Source organism: Mesocricetus auratus, unplaced genomic scaffold (genome assembly GCF_017639785.1).
Source record: "Mesocricetus auratus isolate SY011 unplaced genomic scaffold, BCM_Maur_2.0 Super-Scaffold_2245, whole genome shotgun sequence".
Classification (NCBI taxonomy): domain Eukaryota; kingdom Metazoa; phylum Chordata; class Mammalia; order Rodentia; family Cricetidae; genus Mesocricetus; species Mesocricetus auratus.
Window position 1 is genome coordinate 45048849 of NW_024429180.1, and position 22946 is coordinate 45071794.

The 22946-nt window shown below is 45.6% G+C and overlaps 2 protein-coding genes across 7 annotated transcripts in view; one reads left to right on the plus strand and one right to left on the minus strand.

Moving 5' to 3' along the window:
- The window catches only part of Tsc22d1 (TSC22 domain family member 1), an 89959-nt gene extending 76842 nt beyond the window's left edge, over window positions 1–13117 (minus strand). For 5 of the 6 annotated variants that reach the window (XR_005869786.1, XR_005869734.1, XR_005869743.1 and 2 more), the window contains exon 1: window positions 9908–13117. Coding sequence is in view for 2 of the 6 variants with exons in the window: in XM_040728709.1 (XP_040584643.1) it covers window positions 9908–12777 (2870 nt within the window). In the remaining 4 variants the exon portion in view is untranslated. The remainder of the gene's footprint in view (window positions 1–9907) is intronic. The other variant, XM_005070948.4, reaches the window with a different exon arrangement.
- Window positions 13118–13144: 27 nt separating this feature from the next.
- LOC121134656 (translation initiation factor IF-2-like) overlaps window positions 13145–22946 on the plus strand; it is a 90179-nt gene continuing 80377 nt past the window's right edge. The window contains exon 1 of the mRNA XM_040733336.1: window positions 13145–13940. Coding sequence (XP_040589270.1) covers window positions 13145–13940 — 796 coding nt within the window. The remainder of the gene's footprint in view (window positions 13941–22946) is intronic.

Consider the following 22946-nt stretch of genomic DNA (forward strand, 5'->3'; position numbering starts at 1 on the left):
AAAAATGGTATTAAGCAACCTTCATCATATACCATCTTTTTACAGTAAATTTTAAAATAGGACTATACTCAACAAAAAGAAACTGTGTAACTGTCAAAAAAATTATCCAGAGAGCACAATGAAGAAAATGAAACTAACATTAAACATAAAACTTCCTTATATAACAAAGTTAACTGGAGTCTTCATGTCTTGAAAAGGCTAAAGCATGAGACAGTGTCTGGAAGATTTTCACTAGCCAGCCTTTTCAACAGAGCAAATCACAGAAGAAAAAAACCTGGGGGTCCCCTATTTTATCATAGCATGTTATCAGTCAATAACTGTGACAAGATGGAAAGGCCCAGCCCTCCCAGCATCCTTTAACTTGAGGAAGGGGACACCACAGCTCTGATCACGTGCTACACAAGTGTGAGGGGCCACTTGAGGCCTGGAGCCGGACAATGAGGCAAAAAGGAGTTTCCAGAAGCAGCTGAGGCGGGAGGGCCCATTCAAAAGTTGGGATCCAGGAGAGCAGGCGGGAAAGTGAGCTGAGCAGCACCAGTCATACCTCCCACGTCCCCTCAACTGTTTCTCAGTCATTTTGCTGCAGCCATGAGAAAGGAAAGTCAAAGTCCAACCTCTGAAACCAGAATTCCACACTTAAATCCCAAATCCCACCTAACGAGTAGGAGACCTTGAATAAAATGCTTCATCTCTGTGGCCTCAGTCTCCTCAGTTGTAAAATGGGGATAATAATGATGGCACTTAACCAGAAGCATGCTCAGAACAACTTGGAGCAGCAGTGCTGATTCTCAACTACTCAAACACCAGAGTCTGACCAAGGCAGAGGCACCCACCACACAGCAGAAACGCCATGTTTCATTTGAGACTGCATAGTGAACCTATCTGTTAATTCTCCATGAAGCTTGAACAGAGAAAAACTACCAACTACAAGACAGGACTGAGCCTCAATAGTGTAACCCAAAAACAAATTAAAAATCATATGGAGGTAACCTTATTACTATCAATACTAAGATATACCATGACCTCATGATAATTTTAATGGCAAATGGCATTTCAACTGTATGTGTACACTTTCAAAGCCCTGCTAACCAGGCAACATACTATTTGTTAGTAGGTATCTCCACACTAAGAAAGCCTAATGACAAAAGAATGAGCTATGAGAACTATGTCTTATCAACAATGAACAATGTGAACTTGTAAGTCACTCATCAAACACTATTCAGGCATGTACATAAGTTGTCAAGAATTCCCCAAACTGAGGTGTCAGATGTTCCTGCAAAATTAATCTGAGGGCCATCACTTCATCTGCTTTAACCACATAAAGCTCTGAGGTACTGTGCTCTGTGCTCCATGGATGAGCAAAGCCACGCCCTGCACCATGATCCAACACGAATCCTTTATGAAACCAAGGCACACTAAGTCTCCCCTGTCAACACAAAATGGTTCTACGGCAGGCAACTAGGCTGACCACGGACAGGTTCACAGAGATCCTTTCACTAGACTTGAAGCTAGCCTCTGGTGACCACTACACTACATCATTTTCCCTTCTGGTGGTGGTGGTTGTGGTGGTACTGTTAATATTATTATTATTCCTGCTTTCCTATTTGGATAACAGGAAGCTGATAATGACCACAAGTGAAACAGACCGCTGAAATTGTAAACACATGGTCACTAAACTGGTTAACAGTAAACCCTCAACAGAAGCGAGGGGCACTCTACAAGCTCAGAGCCTGTTCTGAACAGCTGACTGCATCAAAGGAGTCCAAGATAATGCCTACATGTATTTTAGAACCATTTTATGGAAAATAGTTATTCCAGTCAAAAGCAGGAAAAAATACACATCCATTTAGGAAATAAGTGGAGTTAGAGTTATTTCCAGTGGAGTTAAATTCTTAATGGCATAAGCTTAAGTGAGTACAAAATGAAACACAACACTTGTTCAAAAACCAAACAGCCAACTCACAAGTAGCAAAAAGTAAACCAAGTCTCAATCATATCCATTAAGGGAGAAACTAATGTCACATGATAACCTATAAAGAACTTAAATTCTATTCTCTAAAAGGATACATTTCACTTGTCTGTTCTTATGTCACAATACATTTTCTTCATTGAATACTTTTGTCATTTCTGTAAACGCTGAAGTAGGTTTTAGATACTAGTAAATCCGAAACATCCCTATTTGTAGAGGTTAAAATTATCACATAATCACAAAAACTAATAAATTATAACATAAGCATTTTAAACAAAACAACAAGGTGTTTCAATCAGTCTTGAAAAACAATCTAAATTTAAACTGGTATGCAGAGGACTCTCAAAATGTTAGCAGTTTAGCCAGGTGTAGTAGTACATACCTGTAATCCAAGGACTCCGGGAGGCTGAAGCAGGACAAATCCAAGGCCAGCTTGGGTTACACAGCTGGCTCAAAGTTGGCCTAGGCTACCTAACAAGACCTTGTCTCAGAATGATAACTGAAGTTTAAGGAATGGTTAGGGAGGTGACCATGGGCATGTTTATGTTCAAGAACAGTGCATGCAAATGCCCAGAGAAGGAAGGAGGGAGTGGGTGGAAGCCTGGGGGTCTGTCTCAGTGGCAGAGCCCTTGCCTGGCATGCTGAAGGCTCTATCTAAGTCCTATGCCCAGCCCTGAAAGAAGAGAGTTTACTTTCCCCTTTTATCTGCCTCTTGGCTGCCAAGAACAGCCAGCCCTTGCCACATGCTCCCACCACCAAGCGCATGGGCCAAGCAGCCAGGGACAGAGCCTTCTGAAACCAGGAGCCAACAGAAACCTTTCCTAGAGGAACGGGAGCCTGACAGGAGGCCAGGAGCCAACAGAGATGGAGGGATTGCCTTACACTAAATGGGAGGCTTTCTGGGGATCTAGGCAAGCGAGTTACATAAAAGATTACAACGTTCAGACTGTTATTCAGACAGCAACACGGTACCAGCGTAGGGCAGACAGGCGGTGTGCAGAAGACTCGGGGAGAAAGCTACCGCTTGCAGTACTTTTTAAGTGAGGGCTGCTTCATCTTGGACTAGAACTGTACCAGCAGAGAAAGGGTGGGAGATAAAGAGAAATTCTACATTCAGGACATCAAATTTTGTGAGGAAAAGGACATACAAAGAATGTGGCTCCTAATGTCTAAAGTAAAGAAGTGATTCATTAAAATGTAACTACAGAGAACAATCTGAGGGGTTTGGAAGACTGACAAGTTGAGTAGGCACAGCATCTCATGCCTGTGACCGAAAGCACTTGGGAGGCTCAAGTAGGGTGACCGTCTCTCCTCAAGCTTGAGGCTTATCTCAAAAACGAAGGCCAAGAGAGGTCTGTGAGAACTAGCAATGCTAGGAGAGCTGTTGCTAACAGTCTGCAGAAGAATAATCTCAGAGACCAACACAGAAGGACAAGAAAAGTGGGAAACACAACACACAGAAGGGCGTCACAGATGAGGACTCCCTTCAGGAGGAAGCTGAGTCAGCAAGCAGGAGTCAGAGACAGCTTTGGGGTCAAGCTGACTGAAAAGGAAGAAATGCTGCCAAGAAAAGGCATTTCTGCATGTGAGATCATAACCCATTATTTTACAAAACTGATAAAGAGCTTTGTTTCTTCTTCCCTTCTCCTCTACCTTCCTTTTAACCAGCCATTAAAAGATATGTCAGAGCTACATGTGGTAGGCCTTACGAGGAATCCCAGCATTTGGAAGGCTGAGGCAGGAGAATTGCCACAAGTTAGAGGCTATGTAAGGAAACTGTATCTCAAAAAACAAACAAAAAACAAGCAAGCACTATTATGCTATCCAGCCTTGTCCGTAACAATCAAACCCAGTACACCGAGGCCTTGACAGTAACAACCAGACTAAGCACACCAAGGCCTTGACGGTGACAATCAAACCCAGTACACAGGTCTGACTGTAGCTACAGACCAGATCTTTTCAGTTTCATATTTTAAATTCAAATTTCTAAGTAAGAAATCACACCTATTCTTTTGTTATTAGAATGAAATTTTAAGGCCTTATCTCAAATAAAAGGAAGGTATAAAGGCATAAAGCCTATAAAAAGCAAGCCATGAAAAGACAATAGTAACACAAATCTGGAAGCTAGAAAGCAGATGGTTGAGTGACAAATGACTTAGCAAACAGTAAAAACAATCAGATCTTCGGCAAACAGTAGAGAAAGCCAAGAACAAACCCAATTTAAACTTCACAAAGCCCCAAAGGCCCAGGAACTGGCAGCACCACAGCAGCCACCGTGAGGACAGAGGCTCTGAAGACAGGCTCTCCCAGCTCTCCAGTCATGCAGCCCAAGTCTGCAGTCTCAGGAAGGGCCTCAAGAGCCTCAAGACTGGAGGGAAGCAGGAGGCAAGAGAGCCAGCGAGTGAGCACAAGGCTGAAGGAAGACCAGCTCTGGGGATCCCTAGGCTTGCAAGACTTCTCCCTCACCTCCCTCCCCCTCCCTGGAGCCCTTGCTGACAAGCATTTACGTCTAGCCACAAATCAGGACAACCTTTTTACAAGGAGCTCATCAGCTGAAGGGCAATACAAAGACATCAAGAACTCCAGCCAGCCAGCCCAGTCAAGTCACTATCCAGAGAGGTCAATGGCTCACAAGCTTCACTGAGAATCTGTAGCCAGTATTTCCATGGCTTACTCTTCCATACAACTGCCAATTATGTCAAGGAATACAACATGAACGACAAAGAATCAAGGCAAAGAAAATGAAACCTGGAGAAAACAGAATGCACAGGAAGAAAACTGTTAAAAAGATACTCATGAAGACAGGTGAACTGGAGGATGACAAGTTCAAGGCCAGCCTGGACTACAGAGAGAAACCCAGTCTCACGAAACAACCAAATTTAACGTGTTCACAGAGCTAAGAGAAAGCACTGTTGTTATTAAACTGGGGCAATACACAGCTAACAAGAAGCAAAGATCAACAAAAAAGCTCATGGAAATTTTAAGGAAAAGTCAACAGAGACAGGCAAAGAGAAAGAAGAAAACCAAGGAAATCAGAAGACCAGTCAAGGAGGCCCATTATGTAAGTAAGTGTGAGGAGGAGGAAACGTTTGGTATGTAGCTCACTGGCAGAGCGTTTGCCAAGTCTACGTGAGGCCCCGAGTTCAGTCTCATCATCATCAGAAACTTTCCAGGCTGCAACAACACACACCAAAAACTCATGAATAAAAGCAGATTCCCCCGCCCACCCCGCCCTCTCCCAACCACACACATGCAATCCATGTAAAATTTAAAACAATGGAACCAAGTCTTAAAAGCTTTCATAGATTTCAAAACTGAGAAAGAGAGAAGGAAAGCAAAATCAAATCATATCCAACTTAAGAAACCTTTGGTTACAGAATGAGAAAGGCAATACGGGAGCTAGGAAGTGGTTTCAGCAGAGCTGCAAGAGAACCCGGTATCCTCTACCTAATCAAAGAATCAAATGAGTGGGTGTAAAGGTAAGCTGGCACCATCTAAAAACAGCAAATGAGTCAAGAACGAAGTCAGCCCTGGCTGCGGAAAGTGAAGATGGACCACTGGGGAAAGTGACACAGGGAATCCTAGAGTAACTGATGAGTAGCAAGCCTAGGTGACTGCCCAGAACAGACACCAGAGTGACACTAGGCTTCCTCAGAAATTAATCTTATTAATTAATACCGAGAGGTGGGTGATACAGCTAATTAGTGATGAAAGAGGAACCTAAACATAGGGTGTGGTGGGGACAAACTTCAGCCACCTCACGGCAAGCCAAGTTCCATACTAAGTGGAACTTCAATGTTCTAAGTGGCTCTCTAGCCTGTTGGCACTGAAGTGCAAACACCAAACCTCAGAATCACCAGAGAGCTCAAGAGGGACTCGATCAAGATGGGAACCAGGATAGGTAACCTGGAGAAGAGAGTGGGCTGATAAAGGAATTCTGAGAGGACCTCTTTCAATACACTAAATAGCTGGGGACAGGGAAGAGCAAGGCAGCCACAGGACACGGTATGTGTGTGGACAGAAAAAGGAATATTCTTTCACAAGACTTAAAGAGCAATATCACCATTACTATTGGGAGAAAGTAATATTGGAACAAGAGTGGCCAGCAGGGCAGATTCATTTCATCCAAGAAATTTAAAAACACAAATAAAATCAAAGTGAGGATTGTTGTATTAATAAACTTAGGAGCACAGTGAGTTAAGTTCTGAGAGTTTTCTAAGTTCATTTAGTTTATGGAACAACTTTGTGAGAAATGCTATTGCCTTCACTGTTTTCAAGTGAGGAAACTGAGACATAAGCAAATTAAAAAGCCCAAAGTCACATGAAAGGAAGGGACAGAGGAAAGAAGCTGAGCAGTGCACACTGGTGCCTGTCCAGTAGAAAACCTGGCGTGTCAAAGAGGAATCACCTACACGAAATTAGAGGGTTCCAGAAAGGAAGCCTGGGAAGAAAGAAGGTACCAAGTATAGACTTTGATCCTGTAAAAAATAAATACTTCAGGTCAGGTGTGATGACACACACCTCTAGCCCCAGCATGCAGAAGGCAGATTGACATCTGTGAGTTCAAGGCCAGCCAGGGCTAGAGTGAGACCCTGTCTCAGAACAAAAAGCCTTTTAAAGGACATTTGGTATCTTGCATTACTTTGATAAGTAAAACAAGCATTGTTCCTTTTCTTGTAGAACACTCATTTCCAGACTGGGGGACAGCTCGCTCCATGTGGTGCGTGCTACATATACATAGCCCATGAACCTGAGCATGGACCCCGGAACCCACATAAAAGTCTGGTGCAGAAGCACAGGCTTCTACTCTCAGCCCTGGGAAGTGGAGACAGGTGTAGCCCTGAAGCTCACTGGTTAGCCAGTCCAACCAACAGAGTGAGCTTCAGTTCAGTGAGAGACCCTGTCTCAAAAAATAAGGTGGACCCAAGTGAGGAATAGAGACTTGAATTTGACCTCTGACTTCCATATTCACATGCACACATGCAACACACAAAATAAGCATGAAAATAGAACACACTCATTCCTGTATGATACAAAACAAACCCTCTTTAGAAGGTTAATGCCATTTCAACCTTAAGGAGCAGGAAGCTGCTGCTCATTTGAATTCGTTACATGAATTATAGCACCTGCATTTCTAACAGTGTGCTTAAGATGACAGAATGAACTATGTCATGATAGGAAAAACAAAAAGAGCTGTTCACTAAGTTTGTTTAAAAAAAATTTTAGCCCCCCCACCCCCACGGAAAAACTGGTAAACATAATTATCACCAAATACACAGTACTTAAATAGAGGGACAGTAAATCGTGCTGAGGAAACACCCCCTGGGGAAGAAAAATTTGTCAGAGGGAACACCTGAGCTTTGCCTAGAAACAAGAGAATAGAATTTCACGTAATACTTTGCTAACAAGCACAAAACATTAGAGTAAGATAACTGTATCTTCCCATTCCTGTAAAGGTTAAGTTCACGTTAAAGGCTAAGACATCAACATCTTTATAATACAATGATCTTTAAAAAAATAAATCACATAATTGCAATACGTATTTGTAATGTTTATAGCCACCGAGTTTTACAGGTGACAGTGGGCAACTGAAAGCACTTTCCACGTGTACTGAGCAAGCATTTACATCTAAAGAGCTACAGTACTCCTGCACTATGTATGCAAGGGTAGTCTGTCTGGTTTCTTCTGCCACCAAAAATTTTATGCTAGCATACTTCCTGGGTCATAAAATTAAATGAGGACACGACCCTTTCTTCCAAAGGAGGTCAGACCGATGGTGACAAAGCCTGGAAGACGCAGGCAACCGAGGCTGGCACGAAGAAGGTAAAACAGTGGTACTTATTTGCTTCACTTTTCTCTCTCGTAGGTATTCCCAATGATCTCCCAAGGGCAAATTTCAATGATTTTCCTAAACCAAACTACACTGAGATAATACAGTCTGCAATAAAATAGACCTTGCTGGTTGGTCTTGCACGTGCCTTAGCAGCGGACTCAGCCCTCAGTGAACTTGAAGGAGGCCTGGGGAAAAGTGCGTCCAGTTTTGATGACTTAACTATGATGTCAGTTAACACAAACTTGTAAGATAAAGTATGACAGTTACTGCAGACAAATATTTTATATTCGTTCTTGTGCTTTCCGGGAAGGTATCACCCCATCACAAGTGTCTGACCTGCCTTTTATCTCAGTTACTTTGTCTATATGGAAAGTGGCTCTGCAGCATCTCAAACTGGGACTCACTCTACACATAAGAACAAGTGTGCAGCATCCTGTCTTAACTGTGGACAGCTAGTCTTTGAAAGGCCTGCCATCCTACCTACCAAGAAGAAAACAAAGTCCTCCCAGGAGCCCACAAACAGTAATTAAGAAAACCTTCACAGGTTTGTAACCAGTGTGTGGTTTTCATTTCTGTCACCTGTCTGTCACTGCCCTTAAGCTAGCATCTATAATATACATTATTTTGACAGGAACTTCATTCAGTTCATATCCTTTTGATTCAGGAAGCAAAAATTAGGGTAAATAACTCCTTAATTTGAAATTACAGGTGAGGAACAGAACAATAAAAATAAAATTAAAGGCTGAACAATAATTATAATTGGACTATTACTGAAACTACCTCTTCGAAATCTGTCTTGTTAAGTAGTTTTGTACAAGGATATGAACTACGTTTAGTAGCAAAATTTAAGTACCTATTTCAATATCATAACCTTTGTATCTTTTTAAACGACTCAGAAAAACATCATGAAAATTTCACTGAAACATTTGGCCTTGTTTTCTTTTTATAAAATTATTTTGTAACGCTCCCAGTTTTTCCTGAGTAAACTCACAAATACACATGTAGAATATAAACACTTCAACTGGAATGGTGAAAATTCAATGTCAAAAATCTCCAATAGATACTAAAATAATTAATAATAAAAAGTATCTTAAATACTTTTTCAAAATTCCAGTGAAAAAGAAGTCTTTTTACAACTACTCCACTTCTTATCACTGTAAACACTGACAAACTTGCAAAAAGAACGTTCCTAAGGAAAAAAAAAACTATTATTAAAGTAATGTAGGAACACGAGTTCACAGCTTTTCTAGCCAGCCTCACTCACTAAACATGATTAGCACAAACGAAAAAGAAAATGCTGGCTTAATACTGAACTTTTAACTGTGTTTGGTGAGAGCAGAAACAGGTGGGACAGATTAGCTTGTTAAAATCAGTCCTTTAAGACTGACTGATTTCACTCTTTAAAATGGCTCCCACCTTCATCTACTATGAAAAGAAAAACTGTACAGCACTACTCACTACCAAGGATAAATCTAAGTATTGTTGACCTTGAAAAACATGTCTTAAGATTTGTATTCCTCCTTTGTTCGGGTAAAGTAGCCATTAAATTAAGTTTACAAAAGCTGGTCACTAACAGTGTGAGGACAACCTATATCACCCAGATTAGGTCATCTTTCCCACAGTGCCTTGGGAGGACAAGCAGGTAACAGTATCTTTCACAGTCTAAGATCAAAAGTACTAGAACAGAAAAGGGCTGTATGGCAGGAACAAACATGGGAACCACAACCCCCGACAAGAAATGATCACAAAGATTTTAGTAGCTCAAAAGAATATCTTAACTATTTCGTGGGGTAACGAGATGTAGGCTGTTTTACATAAATTATCTTCTTAGAGGCATTTTAAAACAATAAAAATCTACCTGGCAGCCCCAAGCCTATTTGCAATATAGGCTTGCACTTTGTAACTATCGTGAACATTATTTTCATAACCTATTCTTCTTCCCACCCACTCTGAGGTCATCAACACTCTTACTCTGGAAAACTTACCATGAATATGCACTTTTCACATGCAAACGAAAAGCTCTGATACTTCAGACTTAGCTGTACCCACACACATGACCACTAGACTCTGAACTCCTCAGTGTCCGCAGAAACACACAATCTTACCTCTCGTCCTCGCCATCCACCAGGGGTGTTGTCAGCGGTAGCACCTTCAACGGGAAGAGAGAAGCAGAGGCTGCTAGGCTGCTGCTACCCCCATCTGAAACTGCTGACAGTCCCCCACTGTCACCACTGATAGTCTGAGGTAAGCCGGCTAAGGAGGGCTCCGCTGGGCGCCTGGTATCTTCGATTTGGCTTCCAATGGCCTGAGCTAATGATTGTGCAGAGAACTGAGTAGAACTTAGTGGTATCTGCTGTGCCAAAGGCAAATTTATGTTAGTGGCTATCAAGGGAGATTGACTAACACTTTGAACCAAACTGCCATTTTGGGTAGCCGGGGGTTGTGCTATATTCTGTGGTGGAACTAAGTTTGGTGGGGCAGAAGGCATTCCAGCAGGACCGGCTGAACTAACCTGATTTGTAACAGAAATACTACTAGCAGAGGGCAAAGGACTACCTGTGGGCAACTGCTGGGAAACAACTCCTTGAACCACTGTTTCTACTCCCTGCGGCTGGGGAGGCACAGTTAACAAGGTACTCTGGGGTGCGATAGCCAGCTGTTGAGGAAGGCTTGAAGCACTAGTTTGAACTCCCTGATGAAGAATCCCGGCTGAAGCAGGTAGAACTACTTGTGAAGATGGAGGAGCACCTTGCTGGATAACTGAAGGTGTAACTTGGGTGGATGGCTGCTGTACTACAGTGGGCATGTTTGCTTGTTGACCAATACTTGCGATTTGACTGCCGGTTGGTACAGCAGGCACTGCTGTGTGAGCCTGGCCAATGGGCTGCCCAGATGCCCCTGCAGGTTGTGCTTGCACTGCTGGGGGCTGCACTGGCAGCTGGATTCCCTGGGGCTGAGCCACAGGGATCACTGATGCTCCTGCTCCTGCAGAACTGGACTGTCCCGAGGACATCGCTGCTTGAAGAATGGGCTGCTGCTGTACATACTCTGAAGTAGGATTTTGAGTCATCGACTGGCCATGGCCTGGAGCTATCTGTGTAGAAACCACTGGTTGCTGTTGCCCATACTGTAACTGCTGGGGTGGTGCCCCTGGAAGAGGAGTTTGCACTGGAGGAGCTGTCTGAGAATACGGCAGTTGGGGTTGAGCCAAACTGGAAATGGAAGGCTGTTGACCTACAGCTGACGTGACACCAACCACGTTGACGGAGGAAGGCTGGATACCGGCGGCTGCACTCATAGTGGCTTGCAGAGGTACAGGTTGAAGGCCTGGCTTCTGCTGAAAGCTCAATTCTTGAGGCTGTAATTGTACTTGTGACATCTGTGACTGAGAAATACTCTGTGGTATACTCACTGCTGCAATACTCTGTGAACCAGGGCTACTGAAATCTATCTGCTGGAGGGCCACACCTTGAAGACCCGGTGACGGCTGCGGCTGCACCACCACAGCAGGGGCTCCCATCTCTCCGCTTCCCACACTCTCTGTGTAGTGACTCAGTGTGCTGACACTACTGCTCACGGAACTCCCGCTAGTGCTCTCCCTCTCCGAAGACACTTCCGCCGGGGTCTGCCTCACAGTCTCCACCACTTTATTAATCGCCGCGCCTTCTGTAGCCGGCAGGACATTTTCTTTTTCATAGAACTCAGTGCAAGTCCATCTACCTTTCTTAAAGGGCTCAGAGGTAGAGTCTAACTTCACAACTCTGAACCTTGACGTGTTAACTGTTGGTTGCTGCTGCTGCTGCGGACTTGAAACCACTCCCACAGTGATACCTGCAGCTGCATTAAGGACACTGTTAGCAATAGGAGAGGAAGAAACAGTACCATTGCCCATGCCACTCAAGACATTCACATTAACACCACTGGCAACTCCAGGCCCAACACTTACACTAGCAGCATTAGGAATATTGCTTGTACTTAGATTAGCATTACCAAGCACGCTGCTTGTCACATTAGGACTGAAACTACCCACAGCAGCAATGTTAACATTACTGGTTGCATTCGTGCCAGTAACAGAATTTATACCTATGCTGCCTGGAGTACTTGGAGCACGGATATTAGTCATCACAGATGCGGGCAAGCCACTCGATGATACAGCAGAAGTAGGTACAACTGGCACACCACCATCAGAACTTCCAGCTGTACAGAGTTTTCTGGACACTGGGCTCGAGGGTGGCCCTCCAGGGATGGACGGGCTGGCCACGGCAGCGTGGGGTGAGTGGTGGTGTCCATGGTGAAGGTGGTGCCCGTGATGAACGTGATGGTGGTGATGGAGGTGGTGTGGATGAGCATTCCCATTGATCACAACGTTCTGTTGTGGGAGGTGAGGAAGGTGGGGCTGGTTAGGAGAGACTGCCCCGGGGGTCTCGGCTTCCTGGAAGTTATTCAGAGTCTCTTCTGAAGAGCTGCGTTCAGGCTCACCCAAGTCAGTGGCCCTGGAGAGCGACACATCGAGGATCTCCGAAGAAGACAGGTCCTCCGTGTGAGACTCATCCAGATCGTCGTAGCTCTCCGTGTCCTCTGCTATGCTGTTGTTAGAGCTGATGCTGGCAGAGATCTGAGCCGGAGTAACGCTAGTTATCTGGAAGCCACTTTTCTTTTTCATCTGAGTTCCACCCGGCGCAAGAGGCTGTGCCTGCAGCTGAGCCTGCGAGAGGAGGTTCAGGCTTTGTGGAGGCGGAGGCTGTGGTCCCTGCGAGGAAGATGCAGCAGGAGGCGGCGGCTGGAGCAGCGAAGGAGGAGGAAAATCCTCAGAAGATGGAGCAGCACTACTGACGCCGGTACCTGCTGCATTGAGAGCAGAGGCGCCGCCACCACCGCTGCCCCTTCGAGGGAGCATTGCCGGGTGCGCCATCTTCCTAGCACTAATGTCTGCAGCGGCGGCCGCCGCGGCAGTGGACTCGGGCGGCTGGTGCATTGTGCTGGGTACCGGGGGGGCGGAGGAGGCGAGTGCAATTTCCTTCTGCACCGTAATCTTTGTATGGAGAAGCCGGAGAGGAGAACAGGACCTGAAGCTCCGCCCGACGCGATTCCTCCTCCACCTCCTCCTCCTCCTCCTCTGCCGAAGGCGCCGGCTGCTCCTGCCTTCGAGGGCTAGCTTCGGGAAGGGAGGATGAACCGGGTGAACCAGGTGGCTGGGGAACCGGAGGGGGACCCCTTCAGTCCTTGGCCATTCACTTTCCCCTCCACTCACACACCCCCCTTTATATTCCGCTTCACGTGGGGTGCGGGGCGGGAGGGAGGGGAGCCCAGGAGGGGGCGGGGGAGGCGAGGAGAAGCGAGAAATGCCCACCTTCTTTGGCCAACTCCGGAGCCAGCTCAGCCCCCTCCTCCCGCGGCGGCGGCCACTGCAAAGCCCCGCCGCTCGCCCTGCACCGAGGCAGCGCGGAGCGAGCGGTCGCCCGGCCCTCGCCACCCCCGGCGCCGCGGCCGCCGGCGAGCCCCGAGCTCAGCGTCGCTCCAACCTCCCCTGCCGGCGCGGCCGGCCCCGCTCGGGCCTCCCCCCCCGCGGCCCGCGGCCCCTCTCAAACCCCCTGGGCTCGCGACGGCTGCTCCGGGAGGAAAGACTGGCCGCGGCTGGGACCCGGGCGGCGCGGCTGCGAGCGGGGAGGCGGCGACGGCGGCGGAGGGGCGCCCGGTACGGTGAGCCCAGCAACGAGGCGCGGGCGGGCGCGCAGAGACGCCGGGTCCTCGCGGAGCGCGGCCGGGGCGCGGCGGCGGCGGTGGTGGTGGCGGCGGCAGCGGGAGCCCAGGGACCGCTCCATCACTGGCAGCCATGGAGCCCGAGCATTTTCGTCCCTCGGGGCAGGCGCTCGGCTCGGCACACGTCCTCGGGGAGGAAGAGGGCGCCGGCGCCCGGGCTGCTCCGGCGGGCGGCGGGACGTGCGCGGGAGCGGAGGGGCGAGCTCGCGTCCTCTTCTCAGCCCGCCGGCTGCCTCGGCACCGTGCTGCTCCCGCGGCCGGGAGGGAGGGGGGCCGCGGGCGGCGGCGGCGGCGGTGGCTCCTTTCGCGGTGGTGGCGGCGGCGGCCAGACGGGGCTGGTGCAGCGACTGCAGCCGACGCCGTTCAAAGAAATGAGAGGTGGGGTTGGTCGGTGGCGGCGCGGGGCGGGGGAGTGGGAGGGCGTCGGGCGAGGAGGGGGCTGTGGTGGTTGTTACTAGTGCTCTTCTCGGGCTGCTCTGTAGCCCCTGGTCTCTCGCGGCATCAAGAGAGGAGGGACCAGCGCCCCAACGCGAAAGGAGGAGGGTCGAGCGCCGACCGAGTTGAAGGAGGAGGAGGAGGAGGAGGAGGAGAAGGCGGCGGGGGGAGGGGTCGCGGAGGAGAGGAGGGAAGATGGCGTCTGCGCGTGCGCGCCGGCGCTGCAGACATAAAGCCGGGTCTGACTCGGGGAGGCGGCCTGTCTTCGGGCTGCGCCGAGCTCTCGGTTCGGTCTCTACGGAAATTGCCGAAGGCCGGCGGAGCCGCCGACGCCGGAGGGCGGTGGGGGTGGGGCACTTGGGCGCGCGAGCGAATCCGGGTCGCGTGGAGAGTCTGGGGTGGGGCGTGGGGCCACGCGGCGCGCGCGCAAGTTAGGCGTGGCCGCTGCCGGCTCCCACGCGCACCCGGGAGGGCGAGGCGGGTGAGCAGCGCTAGGTCTCGGGCGTGCGCGCCCCTGGGCGGTATCCCCCCGGCCTGCGGAATGGCTAATGAGGCTTTCTCCTCGGCAACGGCATCACGAGTTGCAGTTCCCAGGAGCCCTCCGCTGCTGCCACGACATGAGTCAGGCTTTCTTCCTCGGCGCGTGGCGGGGCCCTCATCCTCATCCTCCTCCTCATTCCTCCCAGCCGCCCCTGGGCTCCCCCTCGACCCGCATCGCCCTTCCCCCCCTCGGGGATGCCCAGGCTGCGGATCCCCCAGAGCTGGCCGCGTCCCCACGCCACGGGTACCTTTTGTGCAGAGAGGTGGCGGTGCCACGCGGTCCTAGCCCTTCGACGGGCAGGGCAAGGTTACTAGCAGATGTTAGCGCAGCTGACCCGTAATCTTCCGAGCTGTTTCAGCAGGGAGTGGTCCTTTCTGTCCCCCTGGGTACCTGGGGGGAAGGGGGAGCCAGGCCAGCCAGATAACCAACAGGTGGAGCTTCCCTCCAGCCATTCATTGTCTTTGTGTCCGCAGTGTGGTGGCCCCCTGAGGTAAAAAGGCCAGGGCTTGGTCTTAACTGGAATTTAAAGGAATTTAGTGAAGAATGCCTTTTAGGGCTAGAAAAGCAGTAGGTTCAGCTGAAATCCTCTCCATCTTTTTTTTTATTTTTGAAACTACATTTCATGAATGTAGTTAGGTTCAGGTGTGCTTACAGGCAATTTTCTGTTAGCTGCCTCCGAAGTATTACATGTCAAAACCACTCTAAACATTGCTTTGCTTCTAACCAAGACTGTACATCTTACCCAGGAATTATTTTTAAGCAAGTAAAGATAAAAAGGGTCGTCTGAGAGCTTTTTGTTTGTATTCTAATCTAGGTTTAGGGAATACATATTGTTTACAAGATTGACGTCTGACTCGGGAAAATCACCCGTCTAATTTTGGGAGGTTAACACAAACAAAACTGTATGTTATCTTCGGTTTCCTTTGAGCTTGGTACTCTTCAGCCTATACATCAAAGGTTGAATGTCACCTATACTGTTGCATAGAAATGCCTCTGACATCCCTTGTCTGGCCTGTAACAAACTCTCACACATGCCCCTTTACCTCATCCTCATTGTCAGTCTCCCAATAAAATAAAATAAAAAGAATTTACACTCCCCGCCCACCGACAGTTTCTCTGTGTAGCTGTGGCTATCCTGAAACTCACTATGTAGACAAGGCTGGCCTTGAATTCACAGAGATCTACCTGCCTCTGCCTCCCTGGGGGCTACCACCACCCCATACATTTTTTTAAGTGAGATAAGGTGACCTTAAACTCATTGTATCTCAGGATTTCCTGAGTGCTTAAATTGAAAGCCTTCACCAGCTTAAAGCAATATTCAGTGATGAAGGCAATTTGGTCTTACAGTTAGTTTGTGTGAATGCCTGCATTTTCAGACAACTGAGACCATTTGAGTTTTTTACAAAACTAGTCATTCCCCTGGGTATGGTGGTATAGCTTGTAACCCCAGCACTGAGGAAGAGGCAGGAGAGCCTTGAGTTCCAGGGCAGCCTGAGCTACTTAGGGAGATTGAGTCCTTAAAAAGAAAATCTTTTGTAGTACACTATTTGGATGTCACCTGTGTTGGTGGACATAACCCCAGCAGCTTTTGTTGCGAGTGACTCACCAGTTTCTGAAGTGCATATTGAACATGCTTTCTCAGCAATTTTTTAATAGAAAATAGAAGCTGTCCTAATGGATTGAAACTGCAAGAGGATGTACACTGACAGAAAGACGTTTCTTTGGACTGTAGTGAGAAAGAAACCGTCCCTGGTATCTCAAAATGTTGCCCTATGTATGTCAAAGTTTTAAATGGCAAATGGCAGTTTGTCACTCCTTGGCTTCCATGAAGTCTACTATTATTTTGATGATAGAGCTAAAAAGCAAAATAAAGTATGTGAAAGTCTTAACAAAAAGTTGACAAAATGGAGGCCTTGTAAAAAGGTCCACATCAGGAGCAGAGCTCATTCTGGTCATCCAGCAGTGGGCTTGGTTCTGATTCCCCTCAGAAGAAAAGTTAAAAAAATAAATTGAAGACTTTTGGCTGGGTGTGGCAGCACACATCCTTAATCCAAGATCAGATCTCCGAGTTTAAGGCCAGCCTGGTCTATATAAGGAGTTCCAGGATAGCCAACACTACAGAGGGAGACCTTGTTACTTCTATTTCTGTTGCACATCTATTAAATAACTTGTAGAAAACAAGCAATGTGCTAAGTCCAGTGAGATGGTATCCCATCAATGTAATCCCAGTACTAAGGAAACTGCGTAGAGAATTCCTGGCTGACCTGGGCTGTTGCGTGAACCCCCCCCCCAAAAAAGATAATTTAGGGTGTAGCTCCTTGGTGGAACACTTCTGTACCATACAGAAAGCTCAGGATTCAGTTCCCAACACCAGAGACACAAAGATTAAGAACAAAGGCTTTAATCAAACAGCCCTCCGAATCTCACCAATAATAATAGTTCCTGCTTATTGCTCACGATAACCATGCCATTGTTCTCTGTGTTACAAGTTTTAGCTCACTTAATCAACACAACTGAATAAAGTAGGAGCTATAATTGCCCCCATCTGACAAATGAGGAAAGTGAGGTCCAGAAAGTTGTGGTCTTTTAGCTTGGCTAGTAGCCAAGCCAAGATGAAAACCCTGGCAGTCTACCACTCCATCATAACCTACCAGAAACACATAATTCAGGGTCCTGTCAACTCAAGCACCCAAGTTAAATTTCTACTGGAAACACATGTTTGAGTTTTTCTAACTGGACATCTCCAAAGAATCTCTAAGCGCTGTTTTCTCCTTGTGCAGAGGCATTCCAGGAAAGGGTGTATACTGTAGGGACCTAACGTGGCCACATAGGAATTGGGCATAAATGAGCAGAACAATAATTTGATTAAGTTGAATGATCCTTTTCTGATCAAAACAGATGCCAAATGCATAGAAGAAAGATGTTAATCATACATAAGGAAGAAATATTTTCTGTATAGGACAAGATAAATGCCTTTTTATTTGAGCACTTAGCATTCTGATGTTCATAAGCACCTGTAGAGAAAAGCATGATCTTTTTTTAAAGATTTTTTTTACATTTTATTCATTTATTTATGTATACAATCTTCTACCTGCATGGCAGCAGAGGGCACCAGATGTCATTCAAGGTGGTTGTGAGCCACCATGTGGTTGCTGGGAATTGAACTCAGGAACTCTGGAAGAACAGTCAGTGCTCTTAACCTCTGAGCCATCTCTCCAGCCCTAAAGATTTTTTTATTTGTTATGTATGCCTGCATTCCAAAAGAGAGCACCAGATCTCATTATAGATGGTTGTGAGTGATCATGGGGGTGCTGGGAATTGAACTCAAGACCTCTAGAAGAGAAACCACAGCTCTTAGCCACTGAGCCATCTCTCCAGCCTTAATCTTATCTTCTTAACATGTTCTTTTCAAAGACCCATCTGTATTTGTGTGTCATTTTAACTGCAGAAAAAAAGACATGCACCATACTTGCTTGTATCATGGTACTAATAGGATTCTGCCCAGTAGGAACAAAATTGGGTCCAAGCACCACACATAATCCAAAGCAATCATTGCACTAATCATCTTCTCAAACACCCAAGTTCATCATCAGTCTCAACTCTCCAGAATGGTTGTTGCCAGGTGTGGTGATGCACGCCTTTAATCCCAGCACTCGGGAGGCAGAGACAGGTGGATTTATGTGTGTTGCAGGCCAGACTGGTCTATATAGTGAGTTCCAGGACAGCCAGGGCTACACAGTGAGACCCTGTCTCCAAAAGGGGGGTGAGAGAAGGGGCTAGGGGAGGAGGAAGAAGATGATGTTATATTATATTCTTAGGAATTATCTTTTGGTCACTCATTTTCTCCTCTATTCTACCCTAACTTTCAGGAAAATTTGATAGGTTGGCTTTAAGCAACATATTCAAATATTATAATTTCCATTTAGTTTTGTTGTAGAAGAAAACCAGAATCAGTAGTCTTAAGGACTAGAATATTTTGTTTGTTTTAATACCATTAAAATGAAAATAAAATCTTAAATCAAGCATAATCATTCATACCTGTAACCCTAGTATTCTATAAACTAAGTCAGAAGGATCACTAAGAGTTGGAGACGTGGCTATAAAATTCCTAGGCCAAATCAGGTGACAGGGTAAAACCCTGTCTCAAAAAGAAAAACAGGATGGGAAAAACAGCTGAACAGTATAGCTCAGAAGGGAAAGGCACTTGCTGCAAGCCTGAAGAGCTGAGTTTGATGTCCAGAATTCATGTGATGGAAAGAGAACCGACTCTGCAAGCTGTACTCTGACTTACACAAACACATACACACACTCACTGTACTGCCCCCCAGTAAATAAATGTTTTAAAATACCTTAAATATATGCAGCTAAATTGTAGTCAGAAGCATACAATAAAATTCTGTTAACATCGCTAACATTTAGAGGAAATATCTATTTATAGTGTCTTTCTATATGAATGATAAATTAGAATTTTTAAGCAAAATGCTGAAAAGTCTGAAGAAATTGCAAGATTTAGGAGGAAATGCTGAACAAAATTATATGCGACATAAAGATACCTGTCAAGTGCAAGAAGATTAAATCTAAGACTGACTCAGCCTCTTCATTGAGTTAAATATAAAGTTAATTGCAAAGATGCCAGCGAAGCTTTCCATAAAAAAAATTGGAGGGGGAAATCCAGGTGCCTTGCCTCCATTAGGAATAGAAAAGTTTGATACTACATGTTAATTCCAGCCCAGGGGTATAACTCTGATTCTTCAAAGAACTGCTTGACTCTGTAACTGAGATAGAAAGGCTAGGTTACAGTGATCTCAGTGTTTGTTTTGGGTGAAGAAGGGGCAACAGTCTCTGCTGCCCCATTGTTGATCCTAACTGATTGATAAATAAAAACAAAGGTTTTTAACTCTTCTAATGCAAAGTGTCTTGAGAAAAGAGCTAACTGTTCTTTATTCTTTCAATGGGGGTAGGATAGAAACTTAGTATATGCTTGCAGAGAATTTAAGTCTCACATTATATAGCAACTGTATCAATATAATTTATCATCTGAACTTTACAGATGCTTTTTGGGTGTCTCTGAAGAAGATTGGCTTTAGAAATGAGAGTATCAGAAAACAAGCTCATTATTAAAATTTTGTTCACGTTATCCAATACTGTGGGGTTGACTTGATCTCTGTAAAATTCTTTATGCCCTGCAGCTGCTGACTACTCTTTTGAAAGCATTCTTTAAGAGGCAGAGTTCAGTGAGAATGGCACACATATCGGAGCTGACTCCGCGCCTGCTGATCGCTGTGTGCCTGCCTACGGGTAGCATTTGGTGTGGGGCTTGGGAACTGGGAGCCTCTGACTTTGCGAGTACGGATAATGCTGTCCTTACACCCCGGCCTTCAGGCATGGGGAGTCCGTGAATCTTCTGGCCAGATGAGCTTGTGCATGTCTTCTAAGACACTTCCTAGGTGATCTTTGTTGTGACTAGTCATACTTCTCACAAGAAGCCCACAAGAAACAGTAATTGCAGGTGTGTGGTCCCACTAGAGAAGGGTGACTGAGGCAGTCCATCTAAAACATTTACAACCTGGTTGTGGGTCAAAAGTCCTGTTTGGTAGTATTGCCAAATGAAGTTTCTGCTATCACTTTCCATTTTCACAGGTGAATTTTGTGTCTCATTTATGATAAGTGCAATAAAAACCACTTTGAGGTCAGCAGGGTGGTTTAGCAGGTAAAGGCACTTGCCACCAATCCTGATGACCTGAGTTCAGTTCCCAGAACCTACATGGTGGAATTAGTCAACCAAACCCTAAAGGTTCTCCTCTGACCTCCATACCATTGTAGAGGTGTGTGGGCATGGCATACGTGCTCAGATGCTTGTACGCAGGAACACACACACACACACACACAACACACACACACATGACAATGCATAAATGTAAATTTTAAAGGAAATATTTAAACCATTTTCTATCCTATAACTAAAGTTAGAAAAAAGTAACTACCTCCTAGATCTGTAGGCTATCCAGAGGAAGAAAGTCACTGTTTCCACCCTGCTCAAAATTACTAAAACATCAAAAGAGATGTTTGGCCCCGTTATCAGGACTCTGTTCTAGGAACACATTGATTCAGCAGTCATCTTCCTACTACTTGTACTGAATTAGTAGTTCATTTAACACCTAACTGCTAACATACTTCCAAATTGCTTAGAATTCAGCCGTTCTCAAAGGGGTCCTTTGGGGGGGGGTCACATATTGAATATCCTGCATATAAGATATTTACATTATAATTTATAACAGAAAAATTAGTTATGAAGTAGCTCAAAATAATTTTATGGTTGGGGGTCACCACAACTTGAGGAACTTTATTAAAGGGCCATGGCATTCAGAAGATTGAGAACCACTGACTTAGATACAGTCTTCTGGATGTCAATTTTTTAAGATTTTAGGAGAGACAACAGTTCAAATGCCCCCACCCCTTCCCATTGGCTGCTGAACCTACCACTCCCTTCTCTGTAATTTTCCTCATTCTACCTCCAATTTTGAAATTACAACAATTTTCATGTTGACAAAACCACAGAACAGTAATGTTTTCTTTTCTGCTTTGTGGTAATTGTGTCATAGCAGTTAGCTGCTAACACTGTTCACCAGATTATTCATCCCAAGTGCATGGTAAGTTTTGTTCCACGATGGCACTTGTATTACTTGTATTTTATGAATGGTACTGCCACAGAAGCATGGGGGAGGAAAGTGAAAGGACAATTGTAAATTATTGGAAAGAACATTAAGCATCTCACAAACACATGTTGAAAGCCATGGCTGGTCTCATCTGAATCAGGTTGCAGGGACTTTTCTACTTCATTAGGTTAAGATGTGTCCCCCCCCAACACAAAGTCAGTTGACCTAGCCAAGAATATATAATAATTTGCATGTTGCTGTATCGGTAAGGACTAGAAGATGGGAAATGCAGAACTTGATACTCTTTAGAAAAATTAGGAATAGGACTGATAAAATGGATTGAATTTTTATGTCATTAATTCAGTATCTGCTGACTGGTTTAGAGTGTGTTGGTAGTTTGTTTTATATTGTTTTAATATGTGTGTACAGTGGAGGCACAAGAAGAGGCAGCCTTCCTGGTCCACCCCAAAGTCTGCACAAACAGAAAACAACAGAATGATTTGATTCAAGTTGCATCGAAGACATTTTTCCTCTTCTTACAAGTGATCAGAGACTATCAAGTCATCAAGTTGTTAATTGCTCACAAGTATACTACAGATCTTTTGTTTGTTTGGTTGGTTTTGGTTTTTTGAAACAGGGTTTCTCTGTATTGCTTTGGAGGTTGTCCTGGAACTCACTCCGTAGACCAGGCTGGCCTCGAACTCACAGAGATTCGCCTGCCTCTGCTTCCCAAGTGCTGGGATTAAAGGCGTGCATGAGCCACCAACGCCTGGCACAATACAGATCTTTGGAAATCAGATAAGATTAGTTTTAATGTGAAATAATAACAACAGTGTTCAAACCCATGATGCTGAGACTTCATTTGTGCATAGGTCTTCTAGAGAGTGAGCATTCTGGGAAGAGTCTGATACAAATGGAAAATCTACGACACATTCTGGTTAGACCCGCTATCCTGAGCAAGTGGATGAGGTTGCTAGCTGTCTCAATGTGCTGTTCCACTTTTACCCTTCGCTTGTTGATGACTTGGGAGGAAAAAACCCCAAAGGAATATTCTGTTTGTGATGTAACTAAATTTAACAGTATTATATTACCAGGAAAGTACACAACACTTAGTAGGAAATACAGCCACTGACAGCTACTGAAGGACACACACAATTGAGGCTATTAAGTGGCATGACAGCACACAACTGTGCAGAGAATAAAATCATATCCTTTTTGTATTTACAGTCATCAATTTATCCCATGACAAAGTATTATTTATGTAATGAAAGAATATTCCATAAGGAGGAAGTGTGATATATTTACAAGTTACCGTGAGTTATCAACTGTACTTTTAAAGTACTGGATTGAAGTTTTCTTCCATTCTCAACAGGGACAGGGACCATCTGAGGTGTTTAGACCTGTTTGCCCTCTTAAAGAAAGCCCTATGACATTGACTGGGCTCATCATGGCTGCCCAGAACAAGGAGATCAGAGCATTTGAACAAACTCAACTGTATTTTCAGCAGCATTTTGGAGACAACGATGCCCTAGTTTGCTTTCTACTGCTGTGATAAAACACTGACCAAAGCCAACCTGGGGAAAAAGGATTTGCTTGGCTATATTTTCCTATCAGAATCCATCTGTGTTGGAATTTAGGGAAGGAACTCAAGCAGGAGCCAAGGAGGAGTGCTGCTTAAGGCTTGCTCTCCATGGTTTATTCAGCTTGCTTTCTCATAACATTCAGGACTACCAGCCCACAGCAGCACCACTC